The following is a 26,955-nucleotide window of genomic DNA, read 5'->3' on the forward strand; positions in this document are numbered from 1 at the left end:
TTATGAATCTGTTTTACTGAGAGTGGTTAGAATGTGATACTACCACATGAGGCAGATAGCATTGTTGAACTTAATCAAAATTGAGGAATAGGATAATTTGCTAATAGGAAAGATAAAATTAAGTGGGAAGGGGGCTTGTGTGATGTAAAAATATCTAGATGCGCGACTTGAGATAAACTACTTTTCTGTAACTGTAACACTGTCTAATTCAATGTGTTGAAGCCTTTTGCACTGAGAGATAAGGTACAAGTAGAACTCCTACAAATTATCCCATCTTCTGACATGTTAGGCACTCCCAACCATTTCTAATTTTATATCAGATTTGCAGCAATGAGTTTTTGTTTTGTAAAATTTATATTCATTAACATAAACTAATTGAGTCGAGATTAGAGTGGTGCTGGGAAAGTACAGCAGGTCAGGCAGCATCCGAGGAGCAGGGGCAAAAGCCGTCGATTTTCCCGCTCCTGGATGCTGCCTGACCTGCTGTGCTTTTCCAGCACCACTCTAATCTAGACTCTGGTTTTCAGCATCTGCAGTCCTCACTGTTGCCTATAAAATAATAGAGGCCTCTTCCTTTGACAGCTTTCTGGAAATTTATAATGAACGTGTCCGAGATCTTCTGAAGCGCTGTGATGGAAACAAGCCCTACACACTTCGAGTGCGTGAGCACCCTGATAAGGGTCCCTATGTGCAAGGTAATCTCTCACTTTTTATCAAGTCACATCATTTTTTGATTTTGACAGCTTTGCAATTTGTGGATAATTCTGACCATTTTCGCTTCATTCCCAAAATTCCAGGAAAATTCAGTAGGCCGAAGGGCCTATTCTGTGCTGTATGATTACATGATTCTTTGATCTTTCAGACCTTCACGCCCAAGTGAAAATCGTCCAAGGATCTTAGAATGGTCAGATTTCATAAGGATCCATGTCTTGACATGGATAATGACAGGGACGGACTGCTTTAGAATCTGAAAAATGATAGTCACTAAACATAGTGCATCAACCAACATTCTCACCTTTGAACTTATGGAAAGTTCATAGATAAAGCAGCTGAAGGTGGTTGAACCTAGGACACTATCCTGAGGAGCTCCTGCAGAGATGTATTGAATTCAGATCATTGATCTTCAGTATTAAGAAGGAGGTGGTGTTGGGTGTCTTGAAAAACATTAAGATAGAAAAGTCCCCAGACCTAGATTGGATTTGTCCCAAGGAGACAAGGGATGAGATTGGTAGATCCTTAACAGAGATCTTTGTCTCTTCTTTACCGACAGATGCAGTCCCAGAAGACCTTATAGAGACTTATAAAATCATAAGGGGCACCGATAGGGTAAATAGGCATGGTCTTTTCCCCAGGATTGGGGAGCCCAAAACTAGGGGGCAAAGCTTTAAGGTGAGAGGGGAAAGACTTAAAAGGAGCCTAAGAGGCAATTTTTTTCAGGCAGAGGGTTACGGAATGAGCTGTCACAGGAAATGGTGGAGGTTGGTACAAATTCAACATTTAAAAGGCATCCTGGATGGGTATATGAATAGGAAGGATTTAGAGGGATATGAGCCAATGCTGGCAACGTGGGACTAAGTTTGTGAGAAGATTTGTAGCTTGGGTGCTCGTTGCTGTGGTTCTGTTCGCCGAGCTGGAAGTTTTTGTTGCAAACGTTTCGTCCCCTGTCTAGGTGACATCCTCAGTACTTGGGAGCCTCCTGTGAAGCGCTTCTGTGGTGTTTCCTCCGGCATTTATAGTGGCCTGTCCCTGCCGCTTCCAGTTGTCAGTTTCAGCTGTCCGCTGTAGTGGTCGGTATATTGGGTCCAGGTCGATGTGTTTGTTGATGGAGTTTGTGGATGAGTGCCATGCTTCTAGGAATTCCCTGGCTGTTCTTTGTTTTGCTTGCCCTATAATGGTAGTGTTGTCCCAGTCAAATTCATGTTGCTTGTCGTCTACGTGTGTGGCTACTAGGGATAGCTGGTCGTGTCATTTCGTGGCTAGTTGATGTTCGTGGATGCGGATCGTTAGCTGTCTTCCTGTTTGTCCTATATAGTGTTTTGTGCAGTCCTTGCATGGGATTTTGTACACTACATTAGTTTTGCTCATGCTGGGTATCGGGTCCTTCGTTCTGGTGAGTTGTTGTCTGAGTGTGGCTGTTGGTTTGTGTGCTGTTATAAGTCCTAGTGGTCGCAGTAGTCTGGCTGTCATTTCAGAGATGTTCTTGATGTATGGTAGTGTGGCTAGTCCTTTGGGTTGCGGCATGTCCTCGTTCCGTTGTCTTTCCCTTAGGCATCTGTTGATGAAATTGCGAGATATCCGTTTTTGGCGAATACCTTGTATAGGTGTTCCTCTTCCTCTTTTTGCAGTTCTGGTGTGCTGCAGTGTGTTGTGGCCCTTTTGAATAGTGTCTTGATGCAACTTCGTTTGTGTGTGTTGGGGTGGTTGCTTTCATTGTTCAGGACTTGGTCTGTGTGAGTGGCTTTCCTGTGTACCTTGGTGGTGAATTCTCCGTTTGGTGTTCTCTGTACCCTCACGACTAGGAATGGGAGTTGGTTGTCCTTTTCTTCCTCTCTCGTGAATTGGATTCCTGTGAGTGTGGAGTTGATGATCCAGTGTGTTTTCTCTATTTCCGTGTTTTTAATGATTACAAAGGTGTCATCAACGTATCTGACCCAGAGTTTGGGTTGAATTTGTGGTAAGACTGTTTGTTCTAACCTTTGCATTACTGCTTCTGCTATGAGTCCCGAGATCGGTGAGCCCATGGGTGTTCCGTTGACTTGTTCGTATATCTGGTTGTTGAATGTGGTGTGTTGTGAGGCACAAGTCCAGTAGTTTAAGTGTGCCGTCTTTGTTGATAGGTTTAACGACCTGTTGTCTGTTATGTCTGTTCAGCAGGTTGGCTATTGTTTCTCTGGCTAGGGCTTTGTCAATAGAGGTGAACAGTTCCGTTACGTCGAATGAGACCATGGTTTCTTCCTTGTGGGACTAAATGAATGTAGGATATCTGGTCACCATTGGCAAGTTGCGATGTCAATCATTCTGCCACTCCTTGCTATCACTCAGTATTTCTCTCCATGCATCTCTATCCCCTCTCTCCGATCCCCCTCTCCCATCTTTTCGATCCCCTCACTTGATTTCCCCCCCTTGTTTCAATTACTCCTTTTTGAACTCCCCTCTCCCCACTTCTTGATCCCTCATTCCTCCGCCTCTCCATTTCCCTCCATCAGCTGTCGATCTCTCTCCTCTTCCCTGCCTCTCAATCCCTTCCCCCTCTTCCTCCTCTCGATCCCTTTCCCTCCTTTCGATTCCCCCTCTGCCCCCATCTTTGGATCCCTCTCACCCCAGCTCATGATCACTCTCCTTGTCACCTCTTTATTCTTCTCCACCACTTCTCAATCCCCCCCCCCCCCCCCAACCATGTCTCTCAATCCCTCTCGCCCCTCCTCTTGATCCCTCTTTTCCTGGTCTCTCAATTCCTCCCTCCCTCTTACTTGATCCCTCTCTCCATTGCCTCTTGAACCTTCTCGCCTTCCTCGCACACTGTGATCTGGTCACTCACCTGCTGTCCCCAACCCCGCACTCTGTTGGCTGCTCTCCTCTGGCTCTGTCTCTGGCTCCTTTTTGACTATCTTTTTATCACCAGCACTGTGGCTCAGTGGTTAGCACTGCTGCCTCACAGCACCAACGACCCGGGTTTGATTCCAGCCTCAGGCGACGGTCTGTGTGAAGTTTGCACATTCGCCCTGTGTTTGCATGGGTTTACTCCGGGTGCTCTGGTTTCCTCCCACAGTCCAAAGATGTGCTGGTTGTGCAGGAATTGGCCATGCTAAATTGCCCCATAGTGTTCAGGGATATGTAAGTTAAGTGCAATAGTTAGGGGTAAATGTAGGGTAGTGGGGGAATGGGTCTGGGTGGATTACTCTTTGGAGGATCGTTGTGGACTTGTTGGGCCAAAGGGCCTGTTTCCACACTATAGGGATTCTAAGATTCTAAATATTATCTCCTTGTCATATCTAAAATTAAACATAGCCCATTGAAACCATTCTAACAGAAGTTTTAAACTCTGGAAGTTAGAACTGGAGCTGTAGTCTGTGGGTGAATTGACAGTAAAAGACTTTTCACCAGGAGGCTGAGCAGTTTATTTTTTTTTTATTTTACGACTTTACATGTCTGACTATTCCCTGGCTTGAAATGCCTGAAAGAGTAACGTTCTCCTCAATTTTCAGTTGTTTTTGTTAATGCGCCCTCTATCAGCCAAATGAGATGCACATTTTTTAACTCATTGGATCATTGCACAGCAGCCAATGTATGCTTATTGTTCAGCTGTAATAGTGATTGCAGTGGTGGGAATCCCTTGTATCCTGATTAAACTCTATTCGAAGTAGTCTTGGGCTGCAGTCAAACACAGTGTAGCCTTACAACAGCATTCTTTTACTTTGGCCACGTGTTTTGATTCAAAAAGCAGCCGGTCCAGCTGTTATTCGTGGGTAAGAGGATAACTATGAATTGTGCATTTTGGTATGTGAGAGTATTTCAGTTCGTTGGGAGCAGTGCCAGCTTTTCAGACTTTATGGGTATACTCTATTATCTACATGCTGTGTAACCAACAGTTCTCCAAATGCAAGAATCTCCTGGTCTAACCTTTTAATGTGATTTGTGAAAGGGTGGATTTTAAAATTTAAAACTTGAACGGAAATACTTTTCGCTGTGCGTGACAGTTGGAGAGTGACCTCATCTGTGATGATTAAATTGACGCAGTGCTCCTAAGGCTGGGAATTTTATTAGAACAATCTGCATGACTCAAACGTCTGCTGAAATGCCATTTTATTTGATTCAAGATTCAGCAACACATGTGTTTCATGGTCCAGCACTGTCTTCATACCACTTTATGCCAAAGGTCTACTAACATTTCGTACACAGTTTTAAGCCTGGGATAATTACCCTGGTTACCTACTTCATATTTCCATTGCTGTCAGCCATGGCTTAATGGTAGCAGCTGCCTCTTTGTCTTCTCAGAAAGATATAAAAGCTCTTGTGACATTATGTCAAGAAGAGCAGGTGAGTTCTCCCCAGTCTCTTGGACATTATTTATGCCTTAATCAGCATCACAACAAAAGGCTGTTATCGTTGCAGTGTCACGTTTTCTACATTAAAACAGTCACTGGATCTCAAAAGTATGTAATTGGCTGTAAAGTGCTTTGGGACATCCTTGAGGTCATCAAAGGAGCGGGCCCCTTTAAAATCATGTTTTTGATAGAAGGATTAAGCTCCTGACTGAAGTTCTAATCACTACCAACTAGTTTAATTTGCCTTCCTTTTGATATATTCTCAACTATTTCCTAGATTGAAACGTAACAGCAGTTCCCTTAAACCAAACACAGTGCGAAACCAGAACAAAAAGAAAATATTCTTTATTCATGGCAAACTAGGAAGGAAAATCTATAAAAGAGAAAAAGAAAGTTTTTCAAAATATTTGTCTGATTCATTGCAACCAAAAGGTTCTGCTGCCTGCCTGCCTCGAGTTGTCTTATGCAGTAAGCTGTGCAGTGTCCTCATTCAATATGGGTCACATGCTCTTACCTGCAGCAAGGATCATGGTTATTTTTTCCTTGTGCGAATATTAGTAAGGGTATGGAAGGCTTTGACTGCAACGGTAGTCGATTCGCATTAAAGTCGTCATTGGACAAACATATGGACGTACATGGAATAGTGTAGGTTAGATGGGCTTCAAATTGGTATGACAGGTCGGCGCAACATCGAGGGCCGAAGGGCCTGTACTGCGCTGTAATGTTCTATGTTAGTATTTCTGCTTCCCATATGTCTTGAAATCTATAAACCTAGTGATTGGAGTTTGGCGCATATCATTCATGAGCAAGTGTAATGACTTTGAACAAGTGATTATAAATTGATAATTATTTGTTCAAAGTCATAGAGATGAACAGCATGGAAACGGACCAGTTGTCCCAATTCATCCATTCCCACCTGATATCCTAAATCAATCCAGCCCCATTTGCCAGCATTGGCCCATATCCATCTAAACCCACCCTATTCATAAATCCATCCAGGTGTCTTTTAAATGTCGTAATTGTACCAGCCCTCATCACCTCCTCTGGCAGCTAATTCTATACACGCACAACCCTCTGTGTGATAAAGTTGTCCCTTAGGTCCCTTTTAAATTGTTCCTCTCGCACCTTAAATCTCCACCCTTTAGTTTTGGGTTCCCCTTCTCTGGGGAAAAATCCTTCTTATTTATCCTATCCATGCTTCTCATGATTTCATAAACTTCTATAATGTCACCCTCAGTCTCTGACACTTCAGGGAAAATAGCTCCAGCCTCTTCATCCTCTCCCTATAACTCAAGCCCTCCAACCCTGGCAACATTCTTGTAAATCTTTTCTGAAACCTTTCAAGTTTCACAACATCCTTCTGATGACAGGGAGGATTGAATGTAGTGTTCCATACATGGCCTAATCAATGTCCTGTAAAGCCCCAATATGACCTCCCAACTCCAGTATATAATGCACTGACCAATAAAGGCAAATGCTGCCTCCACTGCCCTGTCATACCTGAGACTCCACTTTCAAGGAACAAATGAACCTGCACCCCAGGGTCTGTTTGTTTACAAACATTCCTGATGACCTTACCATTAAGTGGATAAGTTCTATCCTGATTTGCCCTCCCAAAATACAGCACCCCACATTTATTTATCTGAATTAAACTCCATCTTCCAGTCTTGGCCCACCAGACCGTGTGATCAAGGTCCCACTGTACTGAGGTAACCTTCGTTGTCCACTACACCACCAAGCTTACTAACCATATCTCTTATAATTATTCAAAGTTTGTGCGAAGATTTGTAGCTCGGGTGCTTGTTATTGTGATTGTGTTTGCCGAGCTGGGAATTTGTGTTGCAGATGTTTTGTCCCCTGTCTAGGTGATATCCTCAGTGCTTGGGAGCCTCCTGTGAAGCGCTTCTGTGATCTTTTCTCCGGCATTTATAGTGGTTTGAATCTACCGCTTCCGGTTGTCAGTTCCAGCTGTCCGCAGCAGTGGTCGGTATATTGGGTCCAGGTCGATGTGCTTATTGATTGAATCAGTGGATGATTAGATTAGATTAGATTAGATTACAGTGTAGAAACAGGCCCTTCGGCCCAACAAGTCCACACCGACCCGCCGAAGCGAAACCCACCCATAACCCTACATTTACCCCTTACCTAACACTACGGGCAATTTAGTGTGGCCAATTCACCTGACCCTGCACATCTTTGTGATGTGGGAGGAAACCGGAGCACCCGGAGGAAACCCACGCAGACACGGGGAGAACGTGCAAACTCCATACAGTCAGTCGCCTGAGGCGGGAATTGAACCCGGGTCTCTGGCGCTGTGAGGCAGCAGTGCTAACCACTGTGCCACAGTGCTGCCCACAAATAATTCCTCTAGGAATTCCCTGGCTGTTCTCTGTTTGGCTTGTTTGACAACAACTAGCCACGAAACGACACAACTAGCTATCCTTAGTAGCCAAACACGCAGATGACAAGCAACATGAGTTTGACTGGGACAACTTTACTATTATAGGACAAGCCAAACAGAGAACAGCCAGGGAATTCCTAGAGGCATGGTACTCATCCACTGATTCAATCCACAAGCACATCGATCTGGACCCAGCATACTGGCCACTGCAGCGGACAGCTGGAATTGACAACCGGCAGCGGCAGATTCAAACCACTATAAATGCCGGAGAAAAGATCACAGAAGTGCTTCACAGGAGGCTCCCAAGCACTGAGGATGTCACCTAGACAGGGGACAAAACGTCTGCAACACAAATTGTTATATTCGTATCCAGATCATTTATGTAAATGATAATAAGTCGTGGGCCCAGCGGCACACTACTGGTCACTGATCTCCAGTTAGAAAAGCAACCCTCCACCATCACCCTCTGTCTCCTAACTTCGAGGCAGCTAAGTATCCAAATGGCTTGTTCTTCCTTCACTTAATTGGCATCACATCCACAGACATTTACTCCCTCCATCACTGATGCTCAGAAGCAGCAGTGTGTACTATCTACAAGAAATTCACCAAGGCTCCTTTGATAGCACCTTCCAAACCCATAACCTCTGTCATCTAGAAGGGCAAGGGCAGCAGATACATGGGAACATCATAAACCCCCAACCAAGCCACTCACCATCCTGGTTTGGAAGTAGATCACAATATCTTCAGTGTCACTGGATATAAATCCTGGAGTTCTCTCCCTGATGACATTGTGGGATGATTTACTACAGTGGTTCAAGAAGGCTGTTCGTCAGCAAAGACAGGGAGGGTTTGGCAATAAATACTGGCCCAGACAGCAGCACCCACATCCTGTCGATGAATAAGAAACAGAAAATTTACATCAGACAATGTCATAAATTAAGTTAAATTTGACTGGATATAACTATCATCTGACCACCAGGTTAATCTCTTGTAATTATTGATCAGATTGATTCACTTTAACTCATCCACACTGTTAAAAGTCAGACTTTTAGCTTTTTGCCCAATAGATTTATTTGAAATCACAAGCTTTTGGAGTACTGTTCTTCATTAGGTGATTTCAAATAAACCTGTTGGACTATAACTCGGTGTTAGGTTAAAAACTCAGTGTTGCTTGTCCATCCCAGTCCAACACTGGCATCTCCACATCATCTATACTGTGGTGGTGCCTGCTAATAGTTATGCTGTATCAGGGACATAGCAGTGAGCTTCTGGGCATTCAACCCATGGCTTGTTTTGAGTGGAATGTCCACATTTAGCTGCTCCTTCAGCAGCATCTCCAAAACATCTGTTTTGATGTCCTCAATTTAATCATCGTCTAAACAATTGGAATGAATGTGCTGCAGTTTGAAAATTCTGATGACCAAACTTCTATTTTAAAAACCCCCGTAAGAATTTAAAAGAGAGAAGAAGAGCATATCAACTGGGTGCAGGAGTAGGCAATTCAGCCCTCTTCCACGATATCTATGCAATCGTGGCTCATTTTGCCTCGGCGTCAACTCCACTTTCCTGCTCACTGTCTACAATCCTTCGTCCCTATATTAATTAAAAATTTGCTTATATCTTCCATCATCTTCCACTTTCTGGGGTAGTGAATACTTCTGTACTCCAGAGTATCTAATAGAAGAATAGAATATCTTTTATTATCACATGTACTCCAGTGCAGGAGTGCAGTGAAAAGTTTTTATAATGGCTGCCTTTAATGGCCCCATATTAGGTACAAGTATCCAGGTACAAACCTTGGACACAGAAGGATAAAACAATCAATGGAAAAGTAGCATTACTTAATGTCTAAGAAATAAGGTAGTTTTCACATAGTTAAAAGATTGGCATCATAATCCAGAAAAGTTTCAAATAGCAGCATCCCTATACATGGACTGACTGCCTGCGCCAAACCCCAGACCGAGAACTGTCCCCCTCCGCTTCTGCCTTCAGTCCGGTCCTCACCAACAAGGTAAATTGCAGTGCACTGGGACTCGCTGCCACTCGCGCTGCTCTGGGTCTCGTTCCCATCGTGCTGCACTGGGACTCGCTTCCCCTCACATTGCTCTAGGACTCGTTCCCCTTGCTCTCCACTGGGGTTACGTACCCTTGTGCTGCACTGGGGCTCGCTTCCCCTCGCCTGTTCCAGGTGTCATTCCCCTCGTGCTGAAGCGGATCTTGCTTCCCTTCGCACTGCTCCAGGTCTCATTTCTCCTCATGCTGCCCAGGGACTGCCAGAAATAGAGAAAAAGAAATAAAAGATGGTGTCAAACTCTGCTGCATCTTGCTATTGGTCTAAACTGTTCAGTCTCTCCTCAGAAGACAAATCTCTCATCTCTGAAATTAATCCTTCAAATTGCCTCGAAAGCAACTATATCTCTCCTCAAGTAAGGGACCAAAATTGTATGCAGTACTCCAGGTGCAGCCTCACAAATGACTTTTCAAGTTGCAGCAGTACTGCTCTCCTTACATATTATGTATATTCTATTCCTTTAGCAACAGATACCAAAATTCCACTTGCCTTCCTTACCAGTAATGCTGTACCTGCATTTTCTGTGATTCATGCATAAGGATACTCAGATCCTTCTGCACTGAAGCACTCTAAAGTTTCTCTGTATTTGGTAATAAGTTGTCTTTCCATTTCTTCTGACCAAAATGGATACACTTATCCACATTAAACTTCATCTGCCGAATTTTGGACCAGTCATCTCAGCTATCCATATCCATGTGCAAATTTCTTATTTCTTCATTGCAACTTACTGTCCCAATTACTTTAGTGTTCTCTGCAAATTTAGCTATCGTATTTTCTATCCCTGCATCTAAATCATTAAGATAGCTTGTAAATAGTTCGGGCCCAGAGAAACAAACCCTGTGGCACCCCATCTTGCCAAGCAGAAAAAAAAACATTTATCCTGACCCAAATTTCCAATTTGCCATATCCCCATTGCATGCTCAGATTGTGCTAAGGTCCCAGAGTAATAATGAAGTAGGGCAAAACTTTTCTCGGGTTGACTGATTCCTTTTTTTTTGTTTGGACTTACTGCACCTATGTATTGACATGCCTGCACAGACACAAGATATTCTTATATTTGGAAAGTTGGGGGCTCCAGCGACACATTCCACATAACAGAGTGCACTTAATTGTTGCTACTGCACAACCTTAGGAGCCATTCTGAGCCATTGTGATGTTTGTCAACTCTGTGTATGTCATGAAAAGGAATCTCTTGTCTTTAAACAACAAAAAGGAAACATATCATGACATTCTGGAATATGTAGCGGGTTTACCTTTGCAATACTGTTCAAGTCAGATATGGTTTTAAAAAGATTCCAAGTTTGCATTTCCATACACCCAGTTAAGATACCAACTCAGAAGCCTTACTAGTTTTAATACTACTTTGTATGCTCAGAGAGAATTTTGACTGACTGGCTGATGCAATCACATAGACAGACCTACTGGACTCAAGCCAGTTATTTTCAGTAAAGAGGAGATTGACTTTTGGAACAAGCCACATTTGACATCTGTGCATGGATGTTAACTCATCCCGATGAGAGCAGGAAATAGCTAATTAGTTCATTTTTTCCAGAAATATTACTTGTAGTAATCTTGAGCTGATAGGTATCTTTAGCAGATTTTATTTTTTCTGAGAAATATTTTTAACAGTGTACAATTACGTAATAGCTCTACCTTGCAGTTTTGTGACATAAATGCAAATCTCTCACTAGGAGCGTGGTCTTTTAATTGGCACACCAATTTTGGTGATTGGCAAAGCAGTTCATGATGACAAGAGTCTGGAATGCACTACAGGTACTTGTGTGTGTAGTGGAGGCAGATTCACACAAGGCATTTAGAGAAATTTAGATTGTTAGCTGGAGAGAGAGAATTTATAGAGGTGCAAAAAAAGTGTTACCAGCTGAGTTGCTCTTTCAGGGACCTAGCATGATTGGCCTAATGGTCTCTCTGGTGCTGTAACTTTTCGATGATTTGTATGCAGTACTATTTCAAAACACTGAAAGTAACAGTGCAACTTCAGTTGGACACCATTGATACTGGAGATGGCCTTGAAATTTGAGACCATTTAATAACTTTTACTGTAGTCTTTAACTGTTAACCTAATGGTGTTAAGTTAGCAAAGCATCCTACATGGAGCTGAGAGCAGCAATCAAATTTGTTGGAAATGTTTCTCTCAGTCTGTGTCACTGCTAAGTGTAAACAGTCCTCAATATTAGCTCTACAGATGTATACAGCTGTTTCAAATGTACATGTATCTCCAGGACCTTGCAAGCATTGAGGACAATATGATGTGCAATGAAGTCCTGAATAAGCAGAGATGATATTCTAATTAAGATGGTTGACAGCTGCATCATTGTACATTGTTGAATTAGGAGTACTATTTAAGTAGATAACAGTAAGACAAACATTGTTATGATTTTTTTGGGTCCGGCTGAGATTTGGTGACCGATGCTCAAATATTTAGAGCATCAAACAGACCTGCCAGTTCAGTTTACTTGATTGAGACTGATCAATAGGGGCCTACTTGATTGGTGGAGGGTGCTTTGGGATTATGGAGCGAATCATTGTGGGTGTAAGGTAATATGGTGACAATCTAAACATTGAATTAGTTAACTTGATAATTATGTTGAGCATCGAGGAAAGCTGGGTGGCTCTGAGATGAGAAAATGTCTTTTTTTTAAAAAGAGTCATTGACAGTTTCAGGCATTTTGTTCTCTCATTTGGCTCCCAATTCATTATTCTTAGCCAAGAATGTAAATCTGTGCCAATATAACTCTGATACTTTACATCTTGTGATGTGAAAGAGAAACCTGGAATGTTGCTGCTTTCAGTTTCCTCTTCCTCTTTAAGGAGGACCTTCTGTTGCTTGGTGCACTAATAGAATTAGAGATAAAGACAATTGGCTTCATTTTGCATTTCATGACGTCACAATTCGGAATGGCAGATATTACTAGCAAACCTAAGTTAGCAAATAACATGAGAAGTGGATTACAAAACCATATAATGTGGATTGATTGTCAGGATTCACAATCCTTGCCAGGTTTACTGCTTGTTGTTCTCATTGACTTAAGTGGTGATGTTTAATATTTCCACAGGATTATCGCAGCACTTGGTATCAGACTACAAGCAACTTATTGAGCTTTTAGAGGAAGGGAATTCAAACAGGTAGTGATTTTCATGTGACTTTCCCTTTGGCTTAGAGTTTTCTACGAATGATTAGTTTGTAGGCCTTTTTATATTTGTTTAATTTTTAATTCACTGAGGAAACAGCATTTTTTTCTGCTTTTGTTATTTGTATCAATGTGCAATTTCATAGGTTATATAATGATACAGCTGAGTTACAGGCTGTGCAAATCTAATAACCCTCCAAAATGTTTTCCTTTCAAATATTAGTAAAAATTTAGAAAGCTTGCTATTGGATTTACTTCGACTTCAGGGCGTAGATTCCAAATTGTCACAACTTGTGGAATGGAAGAAACAAAAGTCACCTCCACCCTGAAACAAAAACAGAAGTTGCTGGAAAAGCTCAGCAAGTCTGGCAGCATCTGCAGAGAGAAAGCAGGGTTAACATTTTGGATCCCAGTGACCCTTCTTCAGAACAGGCTTCAGTTTCTACAGGGATGTCTGATTTCCAGCATCCACTGTTCTTTTGGTTTTATTCATTTCCCATCTGGTCTTTTGTCCCTTATCTTAAACTACTGTTGTTTGGTTGATGAGTGGTTTGTCTCTGTCTACACTGCTTCGTGACTGTGACCACTTCAATTAAATATTAATGATAAAGGGCATTAATCGAGCTTCTTTTTATTGCTGCTTTTCTCAGGTGCTCTCCCTTTGAAGACTTTATAGACGCCCTTTCCAAACTGCAAAACCTCTGTGAACGTTGTTCCTAGTTCATCCAAAATGGTGCTCTTCTGCTTCCTTCTACATGTCTGTTTCTATTTCTCAGGATAGGCTGCAGAATTCCATCCACTGAGTTTCACCACTATCTAGGCTGCACTTGCACCATCCCACCTCTTTTAAGGTCTATTCTGTCATTTTCTTCTCTGTCACCTTCTAACGTGTCTTCCATTCTCTTCAACGTAATATTCTCCCCCACCATGATCAAAAAGCACATCAAGCATATCTGGTCTATTTTAAGTACTCCTGCTCTGAACCCAGTACATAGCTGATGGTGCATCATCATAACATTTTCAGGAGTATTGATGGGCCAGGGGCCAGATTTTCAGCTCCTGTGAGTTTCAGAACAGATACAGACACCATTTTGAGAATTAACCTAGTGAGCTTGTTAACACTTTAGAATGTGCTTGCATGAAATTTGAAATTAAGAAGTTGACAAATCAGAGTAGGCGGGTACATGACTGTTATGTTTAATATGGGAGAAGCAAAAGTTTATTAAAAAACGGTGGACAGTGTGGGAACAAAAGCCCTGTGTTCTGGAGATCTTAAGTAAAACCAGAAAGCATTTGACAAATTCAGCAGGGTTTGGCAGCATGTTTGGAAACAGAGTTAAAATTCAGAGTCTGTTATGGCTCTTATTGGAACTATTGCAAACAAGAAATCTAACATATGTACTTGGTGTGGCCAACATGTGATTCCAGACCACTCTGAACTGCCCTTTGAAATGACCTAGCAAATCACCTGGGTATTTCAAACTTGTTATGAAGTCTAAAGAAGGTATTGAAACCAGATGGGCTACCTGGCATCGACATAGGCACTGGAAATAGTAAATATGACTTTGAGAAACAGAGTGCCAGAGAAAGAGTCCCAAACCTGTAAATACAGCTCTGATCGGCCTTCCAAAGTCCTGCTTGGGACAAGTGTCCCACAGAATTGACCAGCCTTACAAGCAATGTCTTAGGCGACACCATCACCAACTCTGGATAAGTCTTGTCCTGCTGACCCTTGGAAGAGAGTTATAAGTCAAAGTCATGCAGCATAGAAACAGACCCTTCAGTCCAACCAGTCCATACTGACCATAATCCCAAGCTAAACGAGTGCCACCTGCCTGTGTAATGTTAAAAGATTAATTTGGAATATCTCTCTGGACATCAATGTAATATTAAAGAGTTAAACTGCACTGAGTGAACATTCTGGAAGTGGGTGGGAACGACATTTGTGCAAGAATGTGAATGACCCCCTCTTCAATTAGACAGTCATTTGCTACTACTCCCCCTAGTATTATCAAATTAAACTATCATTCAATCCTTTCCATTCAGAAATGTTATCTAGCCATCCCCTGAAGCTAGGTATGTTGTACCTGCATTATCTTGGGGAATCGCTGAGTCAGGAAATCGTTTGCATAACAATTCCCCAGGATTAGGGCAATTACATTTACATTATGTCTGAGGATGATCTCATTCTACCGTTGTACCTGGGGTAAAATGTGTCTGTGAAGGAGTGACTGGGGTTTGTCTTAAGTGGCATGTGACAATGGGGGAGTGGCCAGAGTATCTGTGAGCATGACCAACTGACTTTTATATAGCAGATATGTTTTCTTTGTTCAGGGCCTCTTTGACTCAACCTCGCTTGCCTGTGAGGAAGGTCAAAGGTGTCACCTAGCTTGTATAAGCCTTAATAAACTTTAACTGTTTGCAGAAGTTGGTATGCGCAAATTGTATCTCGTGTCTGGAACCTCGGTAAAAGAACCTAACACTGCACTTTGCTCATATTTCTCCAAAGGTTTCTTATTCCTGTACTTGTTCAAATGTCTTCTTAATGTTGTAACTGTGCCCATAACCATCACTTCCTCTGGAAGTTCATTCCACACATGAACCACTCAATCTGTTTAAAAGAAAAATGCCCCATATATATTTTTAAAAATCTTTCTCCCCTCTCTTTAAAAGTATACATTCCATGTCTTCAAATCCCCCACTCTGGAGGAAAGACACCTGTCATTCACCTTATCTACACCCCTCAGGATTTAAAAAACCTCTACAAGGTCACCCCTCAACTTCCTACACTCCGGTGAAAACAGTACCAACCTGTCCAGACTTTCCCCACCACTCAAATCTACCATTCCCGGCAACATCCTGGTAAATCTTTTCTGAGCTCTCTTAGCTTAATAATATCCTTCCTATAACAGGGTGTCCAGAATTGGATACAGTAGTCCTGAGGACGCCTCACCAATGTCCTGTACAACTTCAATATAATGTCCCAACTCCTATATTCAAAGTCCAAACAACGTGCTAAATGCTGCCTTAACCATCCTATCTATACGTGATGCAAACTTCAAAGAATTATGTACCTGAGCTCTAGGTCTCTGTGTTCTACAGCATTATCCAAAGCACTACTTTAATGGTTTTTTACGCCAAAATGCAATATCTCATTTATCCAAACTAACCTTCATCTGTCATTCTTCAGCCTCTTGACCAATTGATAAAGATTTCTTTGTAATCTTTGATAACCTTCACTGTCCACTCTACCACCAACCTTGTTGTTATCAACAAACTTACTAACCATGCCTTCTCTCGCTCTCGCTCCCTTGCTCTCTTGTTCCCACAACATGTTTTGGAGGGAGCGTTGAGCATGACAAGTGCACACATTCTATTCTGGTAGGGGTACTTATTATACATCACCAAGAGTGGCTCAGCACCATCAATACTGACTAACCTGGCCAACACCAAAAGGACATAACTCCGTGAATTGGTCTGCAGCAGGTGCTAAATGCAAAAACTTGACTTTGTTCTCCTCAGTGTACTTGGTATGAATGATCATTGCACCCTCATTAGAGATGATGTCTGTCTACACATTGTGGATAAGCACCATCATATTGTCTGGTACTACCAAAATGCTAAATGAGACACTTTGAACAGAAGTAGCAGCTCAAAGCTGGGCTTCAATGAGATGTAGAAGCAATATTGTATTCAGCCACAATCTGTTACCTCATTGTCTGGTATCTATCCTACTTTAGTCTGGGAAATCAGCCCTATTTCAGTGAAGAATTCAGGATGGCATGCCAAGTGCAACACCTCAAAATAGGGTGTCAACCTGGTAAAGCTACCAAACAGGACTACTTGTGTGTCATGAGGAACAGGTTTTAGACCAAGCTGAGTGATCCCACAGCCATTGAATCAGGTCTCAGCTCTGCAGTCTCACCACATTCAGTTGTGAATGGTCTTTTTTACTTATTTCTGTGGTGTGGGTTTTCAGAGTTTGGCCAGCATTTATTGCCCATTTCAAATTTCCCAGAGTGTAGTTAAGAGTGTAAAGTCACGTGTAGGCCAGATCAAGTAAAAATGGCAGATTTCCTTCCCAAAAGGACAGTTAGGTGGGTTTTACAACATTGTTAGTAGCTAAGTGGATGTCTTTAGGTTAGCTTTTTCTTCCAGGTTTTTAAAATTCAAATTTTACCATCTGCCATGTTGGCATTTGAACCCATGTCCCCAGAATGTTAGCCTCAGGTTCTGGGTTACTATCTCTGTGCCATTGCCATTACACTACTGCCTCCCCCAACAACTAACAAAGGCACACAAGAAGTGGAGGGTCCACAAATACCGCTCTACCATAATGGAGCCCAACACAAAAGACAAGGCTGAAATAATTGAATTGATCTAAAAGCAGAAGTGCCAAGTGGATGATATATCTGTGCCTCCTGAGTAATCCCCAGAATCACAGATGCCAGTCTTCAGCCAATTCGATTTACTCCACATGCTATCAAGAAACAGTTGAAGGTACTAGATGCTGCAAGGCTTTGAGCCCTGAAAACATGCCAGCGACAACACTGAGGATCTGTTCTCCCAAACTTTGCCGCATCCCTAACCAAGCCATTCCAGTACAACTGGAATACCTTAATCTAGCCGGAAGTATGAACAATTGCCCAGGTATGATACACACCAAAACAGAATAAACCTTGATAGGCCAATTGCTGCCCTATAGAACACACTCAATTTATCAGCAAAGTGATGAAAAAGTTTGTCGACAATGTTATCAAGCAGCATTTACGAAGGAATAAAGTGCTCTTTGGGCTCTGCCGGGGTGACTCAGCGTCTGACTTCATTACAGCCTTGGTTCAAACTTGGCCAAAAGAGCTGAATTCCAGAAGTGAGATGAGTTACAAAGCAGCATTTGACTGAATATGGCATCAAGGAGCCCTAGTAGAACTCTGGTCAATGGGAGTGAGGGAAATCTCTCCACTGGTTGGAGTCCATAAGATGCAGAAGCAGAAGTAGGCCACTCAGCCCATTGCATATCCTCCTCCATTCCAGCTAATAATCCTCAATTCCACTTTCTTGTCTTTTCCCAATGAGGAGAAAGTGACGACTGCAGATGCTGGAGATCAGAGCTGAAAATGTGTTGCTGGATCCAAGGCAGCATCCAAGGAACAGGAGAATCGACGTTTCGGGCATAAGCCCTTCTTCAGGAATCTTCCCAATGACCATTGATTCCCTTACTGATTTGATAAACCTTGAATATACTTAACGACCAACCTCTTACAGCCCTGTGTGGTAAAGGATTCTACAGTTTTAATTTTATCTTGGAGAACAGATTCCTTTTCCTCTGTCCTGATTGGGTGACCCTTAATCTGAGGCTATGGTCCTCTGGTCGAGACATTCCCATAATGGGAAACAATTTTTCCACAGCCACCCTGGCAATCCCCTGAAGAATCTGATATGTTTTAAGATCACCTTTCGTTCTTCTGAACTCCCAACAAGTGGAGGCCCAACGTACATGATCTCTCCTCATGAGAAGATCCCTCAATACCCATGATCAACTTAATGAGCCTTTTCTGGACTGCTTTTAATGCAGTGTATCTTTTCTCGGATAGGGGGACCCAAACTGTTCTGACTGTGGTCCATCTGTGGTCTGACAAGAGTCTTGTATAGCTTTAACAAGGCATCCCTATTCTTATACTCCATCATACATCTCAGAGCTCCGCAACCTCTCACCATTTCAATAATATGCTGCTTTTTCACTCTTTCTGGCGAAATAGACAACTTCTCTCTTTCCCACATTGTACTCCATTTACCAAATGTGTGCCCGCTGGCTTAACCTATGTATTACCCTTTTAGGCTCCTTATGTTTTATTCACAACTCACTTTCCTATCTTTCTTTGTATTGGAAAATGTTGGAATCAATCATTAAGGAAGTAATAGCAGTATATTTGGAAAATTAGAATCAAGCAGAGTCAGTGTGGGAAATCATATCTGACTAATTTAATAGCGTTTTTTGAGGAAGTCTCAACCAGCATGAATGGAGAGGAATAGATAGATGTGCCGTATTTGAACTTCCAGATGGTGTTTGACAAGATACCTCACAAGTATTTAGTCACAGGAGAAGAGCCCCAGTATTGGAGATAGTATATTGGCATGGACAGGGAATAGTTAATAGGCAGGAAACAGTGAGGTAAAGATGTTCCTTTTAGGTTGATGACTTGTGACCAATGGGGCTCCACAGTGATCAGTGCTGGACTGCGACTGCTAACGATATACGTATATATAGTAATGAATTGGAGGAAGGAAGCAAATGTACTGTGGCTAAATTTGCAAATGATATGAAAATAGGCAGAAAGCCAAGTTGTGAGACAGACCCAAACAGTTTACAGAGAGATACTGATAGGTTATACAAGTGGGAAAAATGCTGCCAAGTGGAGTACAGTGTGGGTAAATGTGAAGCTGTTCATTCTGGAAGGGAGGACAAAGGAACAGTGTTAGTTAAATAGAGAAAAACTACAACAAACAGGGAATTGGGTGAACTTGTGCATGAAACATAGAAAGCTAGCACACAGGTGCAACAAGTGATCAGGAAAGCAAATGGAATGTTGGCCCTTATTTCAATGGGTTTGTAGTATAAGAGTAAGGAAGTCCGGTGGCATCTGTACAAGGTTCTGGTGAGATTACATCTGAAGTACTGTAAGCAGCTTTGGTCCCCTTACCTAAAGATAATATTACAGTGGTAGTAGTTTAGGATGATTCTGGTATGGAGGGATTGTCTTATTAGCCGAGCCTAAAGAGGATGGGACTCTTCGTTGGAATTTAGAAGAATGAGAGGTGATCTCACTAAAACATACAGGATTCTTAAAGGATGTGATGGGGTCAATGCTGAGAAGATGTTCTCCCTCCTGGAAGAATCTGGGTCTAGAGGGCATAGTCTCAGACTACAAGGACACCATTAAGGATTGAGACGTGGAGCAATTTCTTTTCTCAGAGGGTTTAGATTAGATTACATTACAGTGTAGAAACAGGCCCTTCGGCCCAACAAGTCCACACCAACCCGCCGAAGCGCAACCCACCCATACCCCTACATTTACCCCTTACCTAACACTACGGGCAATTTAGCATGGCCAATTCACCTGACCTGCACATCTTTGGACTGTGGGAGGAAACTGGAGCACCCGGAGGAAACCCACACAGACACAGGGAGAACGTGCAAACTCCACACAGTCAGTCGCCTGAGGCGGGAATTGAACCCGGGTCTCCGGCGCTGTGAGACAGCAGTGCTAACCACTGTGCCACCCTGCCGCCCGTTGTGAATCTTTAGTATTTCTTGCACAGAGAACTGTGTGGGCAGAAACCTTGTGTACACTTGAGGCTGAGCAAGATAGATTCGCTCATCGATCAAGAATCTATGGTTCCCAGGAAAGGGCAGGAAGGTGGACATGAGGAATGTGAGATCAGCCATGACCTGTTAATAGCAGAATAGACTCGATGGGCCAACTGGTCTACACCTGCCCCAATTCTTACACTCACATGGTCAACAGCAAATCTACCTATCATACTTCGAACTATTTATCCAAATCATTTGTGTAAGTTCTAAGAGTTGAGGCACCAGCATCGAGCAACGTAACACGTCACTCGTTATACTGTGCCAGACTGAAAAAGACACATTTATTCCAATTGTTTGCTTCCTGTTCACAAGCCAATTCATACCATGAGCTTTTACTTTCTGAAATAACTGATGAAGTGACATCTTATCAAATGCTTCCTGAAAACTACTGGTTTTTCTTTATCTGTAACACAAGTTATTTTGTCAAAGAACTCCAATAAAGCAGTTAAAACTGGTTTCCCATTAACTAAACCAATGTTGATTCTGTCTGATTACCTTGATTGCAAGTATCCTGTTATAACATCATTTAATGATCACTTCAAACACCTTCCAAATGACAGACTTTAAGCTAACTGACCTCAGATAGACAATCCTCTATCGTGTTAACATATGACCCAGAACATCAAGTTAAGTTGCCTCATGTGGTATCACATTATAAAATGACTTATCAAACCTCTCCCGAAATCGTAATATCTATCGGTTAGCGGCTGCTTCCTATTTGTTATCTCTTCAATGCTATCTAAAGAATTTGTCCGACATGATTTCATTTTCATGAAGCTATGCTGACTCTGATCACATGATATAATTCCTCATACTCTGTTATTATATCTTTTATAACAGGCTCTAATATTTTCTTTGTAATAGATACTGGTACACAACCCTTTATCTGAAAAGCTTGGGACCAACTGGTTGTCAGAATTAGGAATTTTTCGAATTTCGGAATAAGTGGCAGTTCAACAGTGAAATTTTTAAAAATCTTATCGAATAGCAAACTCACTGAGTAATGGGCCCTGAGCCAGAATTGAGGCCTGCCATTGCTGGGCCTCGCCCGCCCGACATTGTATCTGCGTGACACGCATCGAGTGGGTGTGGAGTTGGGTTAACTGTTTGCACACCAAAACAACCTTGTTAATGAGATAAAAACCTCACAAAAAAACCTTTTGGATTTTGGAGCTTTTCGGATTTCAGGGTTTCGAATAAAGAGTTGTCTACCTGTATTAAGCTAACTCGCCGATAGTTACCTGTATTTTTTGTCTTTGAATGACTGTGTTACATTGGCAGTTTTCTAATCCTTTGGGACTTTTCTAGAATATAAGGATTCTTGGAAGATTAAAACCAGTGCATCTACTATCCCTGTAGCTGCTTCCTTTAATATTGGATGCATCTCATCAGGTCCAGGGAACTTGTTTGTCTTTAGTCCCAGTAGTTTTCCATGCATGTCTTCTCTAGTGCTAGCTATTGCATTTATTTCTTTTCACCCTTTTTCACATTGATAATTTCATACTTTTGAATACTTTTAGTGACTTCTGCTGAAGGTTAGTGCAAAGCATTTATTCAACTCCTCTGCCATTTCGTGCCCCCTTCCCTCCCAGCCTAATTCATTAAGGATTCAATGATCACTTTTCACATATTTAAGAAAGGACTTACTTTCCAACTTGACATTGCTTGCATGTTTACCCTCAAACGTTTTAAACTTTTTCCTTACTTTTGGTCATGTTTTGTTGGTTTTCGTAACTTTCCTAATATTCTGGCTTACTATTAATCTTTGCCGTATTGTATGTTTATTTTTCTTACAATTTATGCTATTCTTAACTTCTCTGGTTAACAATTGTTGGCTTGTTCCTTTCTTAGGATCCTCCTTTTTTACTGGGATATATCTTTGTTATTTCTTCAAAATCAGCCTCATTTGCCTTTGTTACTAAAATCCTTACCTGTCCACTCCAGCCAATACCCTAATCCAAAAGCATTTGCAGTTGTTGGAGGTCAGTCATCTCCATCTTCACTGCAAGGTTCCACTGGGTAGGGTTCAAGGTACAGCCATCTTCAGCTGCTTCATCAGTAACCGCCCCTCCCGCCCCCACCCCATCATAAGATCCGAAGTGGGGATGTTCACTCATGACAGCGTATTGTTCAACACCATTCATGATGACTTGTATTAAAACAGTCTGTGTGCATATGCCCTAAGGCATGGGCAACATAGGCATTTCTGTGGCTGCAAAAGATACTCCAGGATGTGTGTTGACTCCTTGATGCCAGAGTCAAGGGTATGCCTGAGCGGGCATGGGAAACTCGCAAAGGGGAGAGTGAGCAGCTAGATGTCATGGTACACATTAGCAGGAAGAGTGACAAGGTCCTGCAAAGGGAGTTCAAGGAGTTAGGTAGGATTCTAATCTTGGGATTACTCTCTGTGCCACATGCAAGTAAGGTTAGCAATAGGAAGATAGTGGAGTTAAATACATGGCTCAAGAGCTTCTGTTGGATGGAGGGCTTCAGTTATGTGGATCAATTGGAAGATTTCCAGAGCAGGTGAGGCTTTTACAAGGACAAGTTGCACCTAAACTAAATGGGCACCAATATCCTGGCAGGGAGATTTGCAGTGCCACTTGGGAGAGTATAGCAGGGATTAGGAACCAGAGCAGTGAAATGACCAAGGAGGGTTTAGACACTAAGGCCAGTAAGACTAAGAGGGAGAACAGACAGGGAGAGGTTACTGAACATGGGAGAACTGGTGTCTGAGATGAATTTGTTTTAATGCGAGCAGTATGACAGATAAAGCATGTGAGCTTAGCGCTTGGATTAGTGCATATGACTATGATGTTGCAGCTATTAGAGAGACTTGGTTGAGAGAGACAAGACTGGCAGCTTAATGTTCCAAGATTTATATGTTTCAGGCTTGATAGAGAGGGATGTAAAAGAGGTGGGGTGAGTTGTGTTACTGATTATGGAGAATATTGCAGCTGTACTAAGGGAGGACCGCTTGGAGGGCTCAATCAGTGTGGCCATATGGATAGAGCTCAGACATAGGAAAGGTGCAATCACAGGGATTGTAGTACAGGCCTTCCAATAGCCAACGGGAGATAGAGGAACAGATATATGGACAGATTATGGAAAAATGTAAAAAGCAACGGGGTTGGTGTGATGGATAATTTTAACTTCGCCTTTTTTTTTAATAGATATTTTTATTAGAAATTTAACATTTTTACAAGTTTACAAAAATAAACAAAACTCTCAGATATAAACATTGATATACAATTAGCTCAAATATACAATAGCCAAAATTTGACAAAAAAAAAACAAAACAACAAAAAAAAAACCGAAAAGAAAAAAAAAACAAACAAACAAAACTCAACTATCTACTAATCTAACCTACAACTAACCAGGGTGTATATTTAAGTCTCTTACATGCTCGGGATGTGTTAGCATCAGATATAATAAAACCCGTATTCGTGCGGGATTCCTCCCCCGAGGGACAGCGGACCAGCCAGGTTTGTAATCTCAATTAAATAAAAGCCCTTGTTAGGATAGCCGAAATATCTGTATTTATGTAATTCAAAAAGGGCTGCCATATTTTATAAAATAATTCGGTCTTTCGGTGCACCATATTTGTAAGGAAGTCAAGGGGAATACATTCCATAATTAGTCTGTGCCAATTTGAAAGTCCAGGGGGGCCCTCCGCCACCCAGTTCATCAAAATATTTTTCCTTGCACAGAAAGAAAGAATAGAAAATAGTCTCTTCCCGTACGTGTCCAGGGAGGGAAAGTTCGAAAAGCCCAAGAGGAGAGATACGGGGTCCACTTTTATTTCCGTTCCTAAAATTTCTGTCAGGGTACTTGCTACTTTAGTCCAATATCTACGGATCTTATGACAGGTCCATAAGCAATGTACAAGAGTGCCCACCTCTATTTTGCATTTAGGACACATTGGAGATGCTCCTGCCTTAAATTTTGCAAATCGAACCGGTGCTATATGGGCCTTATGAAGTATCTTCAGCTGGATAGCCTGGGTTCTGTTACAAATAGTAATTCTTCTAGCATTTTCCCAGATATCATTCCACGTTTCTGTGGTGACCAAAACTGTATGCAATATTCCAAGTGTGGCCGTACCAGAGTCTTGTACAGCTGCAGCATGACCTCGTGGCTCCAAAACTCAGTCCCTTTACCAATAAAAGCTAACACAACGTATGCCTTATTTTGCATCAGTATTTACTGTGGAAAAGGATATGGAAGATATAGACTGCAGGGAAATAGATGGTGACATCTTGCTAAATGTCCAGATTATAGAGGAGGAAGCGCTGGATGTGTTGAAACGGGTAAAGGTGGATAAATCCCCAAGACCTGATCAGGTGTAACGGAGAACGCTGTAGGAAGCTAGAGAAGTGATTGCTGGGCCTCTTACTGAGATATTTGTATCATCGATAGTCACAGATGGGGTGCCGGAAGACTGGAGGTTGGCAAACATGGTGCCACTGTTTAAGAAGGGCAGTAAAGACAAGCCAGGGAACTATAGACCAGTGAGCCTGACTCGGTGGTGGGCACGTTGTTGGAGGAAATCCTGAGGGGCAGGATGTACATGTATTTGGAAAGGCAAGGATTGATTAGGAATAGTCAACATGGCTTTATGTGTGGGAAATCATGTCTCACAAACTTGATTGAGTTTTTTGAAAAAGAAACAAAGAGGATTGATAAGGGCAGAGCGGTAGATGTGATCTATATGGACTTCAGTAAGGCATTCGACAAGGTTCCCCATGCGAGACAGATTAGATCTCATGGAATACAGGGAGAACTCACCATTTGGATACAGAACTGGCTCAAAGGTAGAAGACAGAGGGTGGTGGTGGTGGAGGGTTGTTTTTCAGACAGGAGGCCTGTGACCAGTGGAGTGCTACAAGGATTGGTGCTGGGTCCTCTACTTTTTGTCATTTATATAAATGATTTGGATGTGAGCATAAGAGGTCCAGTTAGTAAGTTTGCAGATGACATCAAAATTGGAGGTGTAGTGGACAGCGAAGAGGGTTACCTCAGATTACAACAGGATCTTGACCAGATGGGCCAATGGGCTGAGACGTGGCAGATGGAGTTTAATTCAGATAAATGCGAGGTGCCGCATTTTGGGAAAGCAAATCTTAGCAAGACTTATACACTTAATGGTAAGGTCTTAGGGAGTGTTGCTGAACAAAGAGACCTTGGAGTGCAGGTTCATAGCTCCTTGAAAGTGGAGTCTCAGGTAGATAGGATAGTGAAGAAGGCGTTTGGTATGCTTTCTTTTATTGGTCAGAGTATTGAGTACAGGAGTTGGGAGGTCATGTTGCAGCTGTACAGGACATTGGTTAGGCCACTGTTGGAATATTGCATGCAGTTCTGGTCTCCTTCCTATCGGAAACTTGAAAGGTTTCAGAAAAGATTTACAAGGATGTTGCCAGGGTTGGAGGATTTGAGCTACAGGGAGAGGCTGAACAGGCTGGGGCTGTTTCCCCTGGACCATCAGAGGCTGAGGGGTAACCCTATAGAGGTTTACAAAATTATGAGGGGCATGGATAGGATAAATAGACAAAGTCTTTTCCCTGGGGTGGGGGAGTCCAGAACTAGAGGGCATAGGTTTCAGGTGAGAGGGGAAAGATATAAAAGAGACCTAAGGGACAACCTTTTCACACAGAGGGTGGTACAGGTATGGAATGAGCTGCCAGAGGAAGTGGTGGAGGCTGGTACAATTGCAACATTTAAGAGACATCTGGATGGGTATATGAATAGGAAGAGTTTGGAGGGATATGGGCTGAGTGCTGTCAGGTGGGTCTAGATTGGGTTGGGATATCTGGTCGGCATGGACAGGTTGGACCGAAGGGTCTGTTTCCATGCTGTACATCTCTATGACTCTATAACCCTATCAACCTGGGTAGCAACTTTTGTACATGGACACTGAGATCTCTCTGCTCATCTACACTGTCAAGGATCTTACCATTAGCCCAGTACTCTGTATTCCTTTTGCTCCTTCCAAAGTGAATCACCTCATACATTTCTGCATTAAACTCCATTTGCCACCCCTCAGCCCAGCTTTGCAGCGTATCTGTGTCCCTTTGTAACCTGCAACATCCTTCCGTACTATCCGCAACTCTATCGACCTTAGTGTTATCCACAAATTTACTAACCCATCTTTCTATGCCCTCAACTAGGTCATTTATAAAAATGACAAACAGCATTGGACCCAAAACAGATCCTTGCGGTACACCACTAGTAACTGAACTCCTGAATGAACATTTCCCAACAACCACCATCCTATGTCATCTTTCAGCTAGCCAATTTCTGATCCAAACCACTAAATCACCCTCAATCCCATGCCTCTGTATTTTCTGCAATAGCCCATCGTGGGCAACCTTATCAAATGCCTCACTGAAATCCATATACACCACATCAACCGCTCTACCCTCATCCACCTGTTTGGTCACCATCTCAAAGGACTCAAGAAGGTTTGTGAGGCATGACCTAGCCTTCACAAAACTGCGCTGGCTATCCCTAATCAACTTATTCCTTTCTAGATGATTATAAATCCAATCTCATATAATCTTTTCCAACACTTTACCCACAACCGAAGTAAGGCTCACTGGTCCATAATTACCAGGGTTCTCTCTACTCCCCTTCTTGAGCAAGGGGACAATGTTTGCTGTCCTTCAGTCTTCTGACACTCTTCCTGTAGACAATGACGACATAAAAATCAAAGCCAAAGCCTGTACAATCTCCTCCGTAGCTTCTCAGAGGATCCTAGGATAAATCCCATCCAGTTCAGGGGACTTATCTATTTTCACACTGTCCAGAATTGCTAACGCCTCTTCCTCAAGAACCTCAATCCCATCTAGTCTGGTAGACTGTATCTCAGTATTCTCCTCAACAACATTGTCTTTTTCCCGTGTGAATATTCATTTAGC

General features: G+C 42.3%; 1 protein-coding gene across 1 annotated transcript in view; it reads left to right on the forward strand.

Annotated features, from left to right (window-relative positions):
- Positions 1 to 26,955, forward strand: part of stard9 (StAR-related lipid transfer (START) domain containing 9) — a 299,291-nt gene that overhangs the window by 140,464 nt on the left and 131,872 nt on the right. The window contains exons 7-8 of the mRNA XM_043698518.2: positions 583 to 695; positions 12,592 to 12,661. Coding sequence (XP_043554453.2) covers positions 583 to 695; positions 12,592 to 12,661 — 183 coding nt within the window. The remainder of the gene's footprint in view (positions 1 to 582; positions 696 to 12,591; positions 12,662 to 26,955) is intronic.

This window comes from Chiloscyllium plagiosum, unplaced genomic scaffold (genome assembly GCF_037043375.1).
Source record: "Chiloscyllium plagiosum isolate Xiang-an unplaced genomic scaffold, Cpla_swu_hap1 HiC_scaffold_8, whole genome shotgun sequence".
NCBI lineage: Eukaryota > Metazoa > Chordata > Chondrichthyes > Orectolobiformes > Hemiscylliidae > Chiloscyllium > Chiloscyllium plagiosum.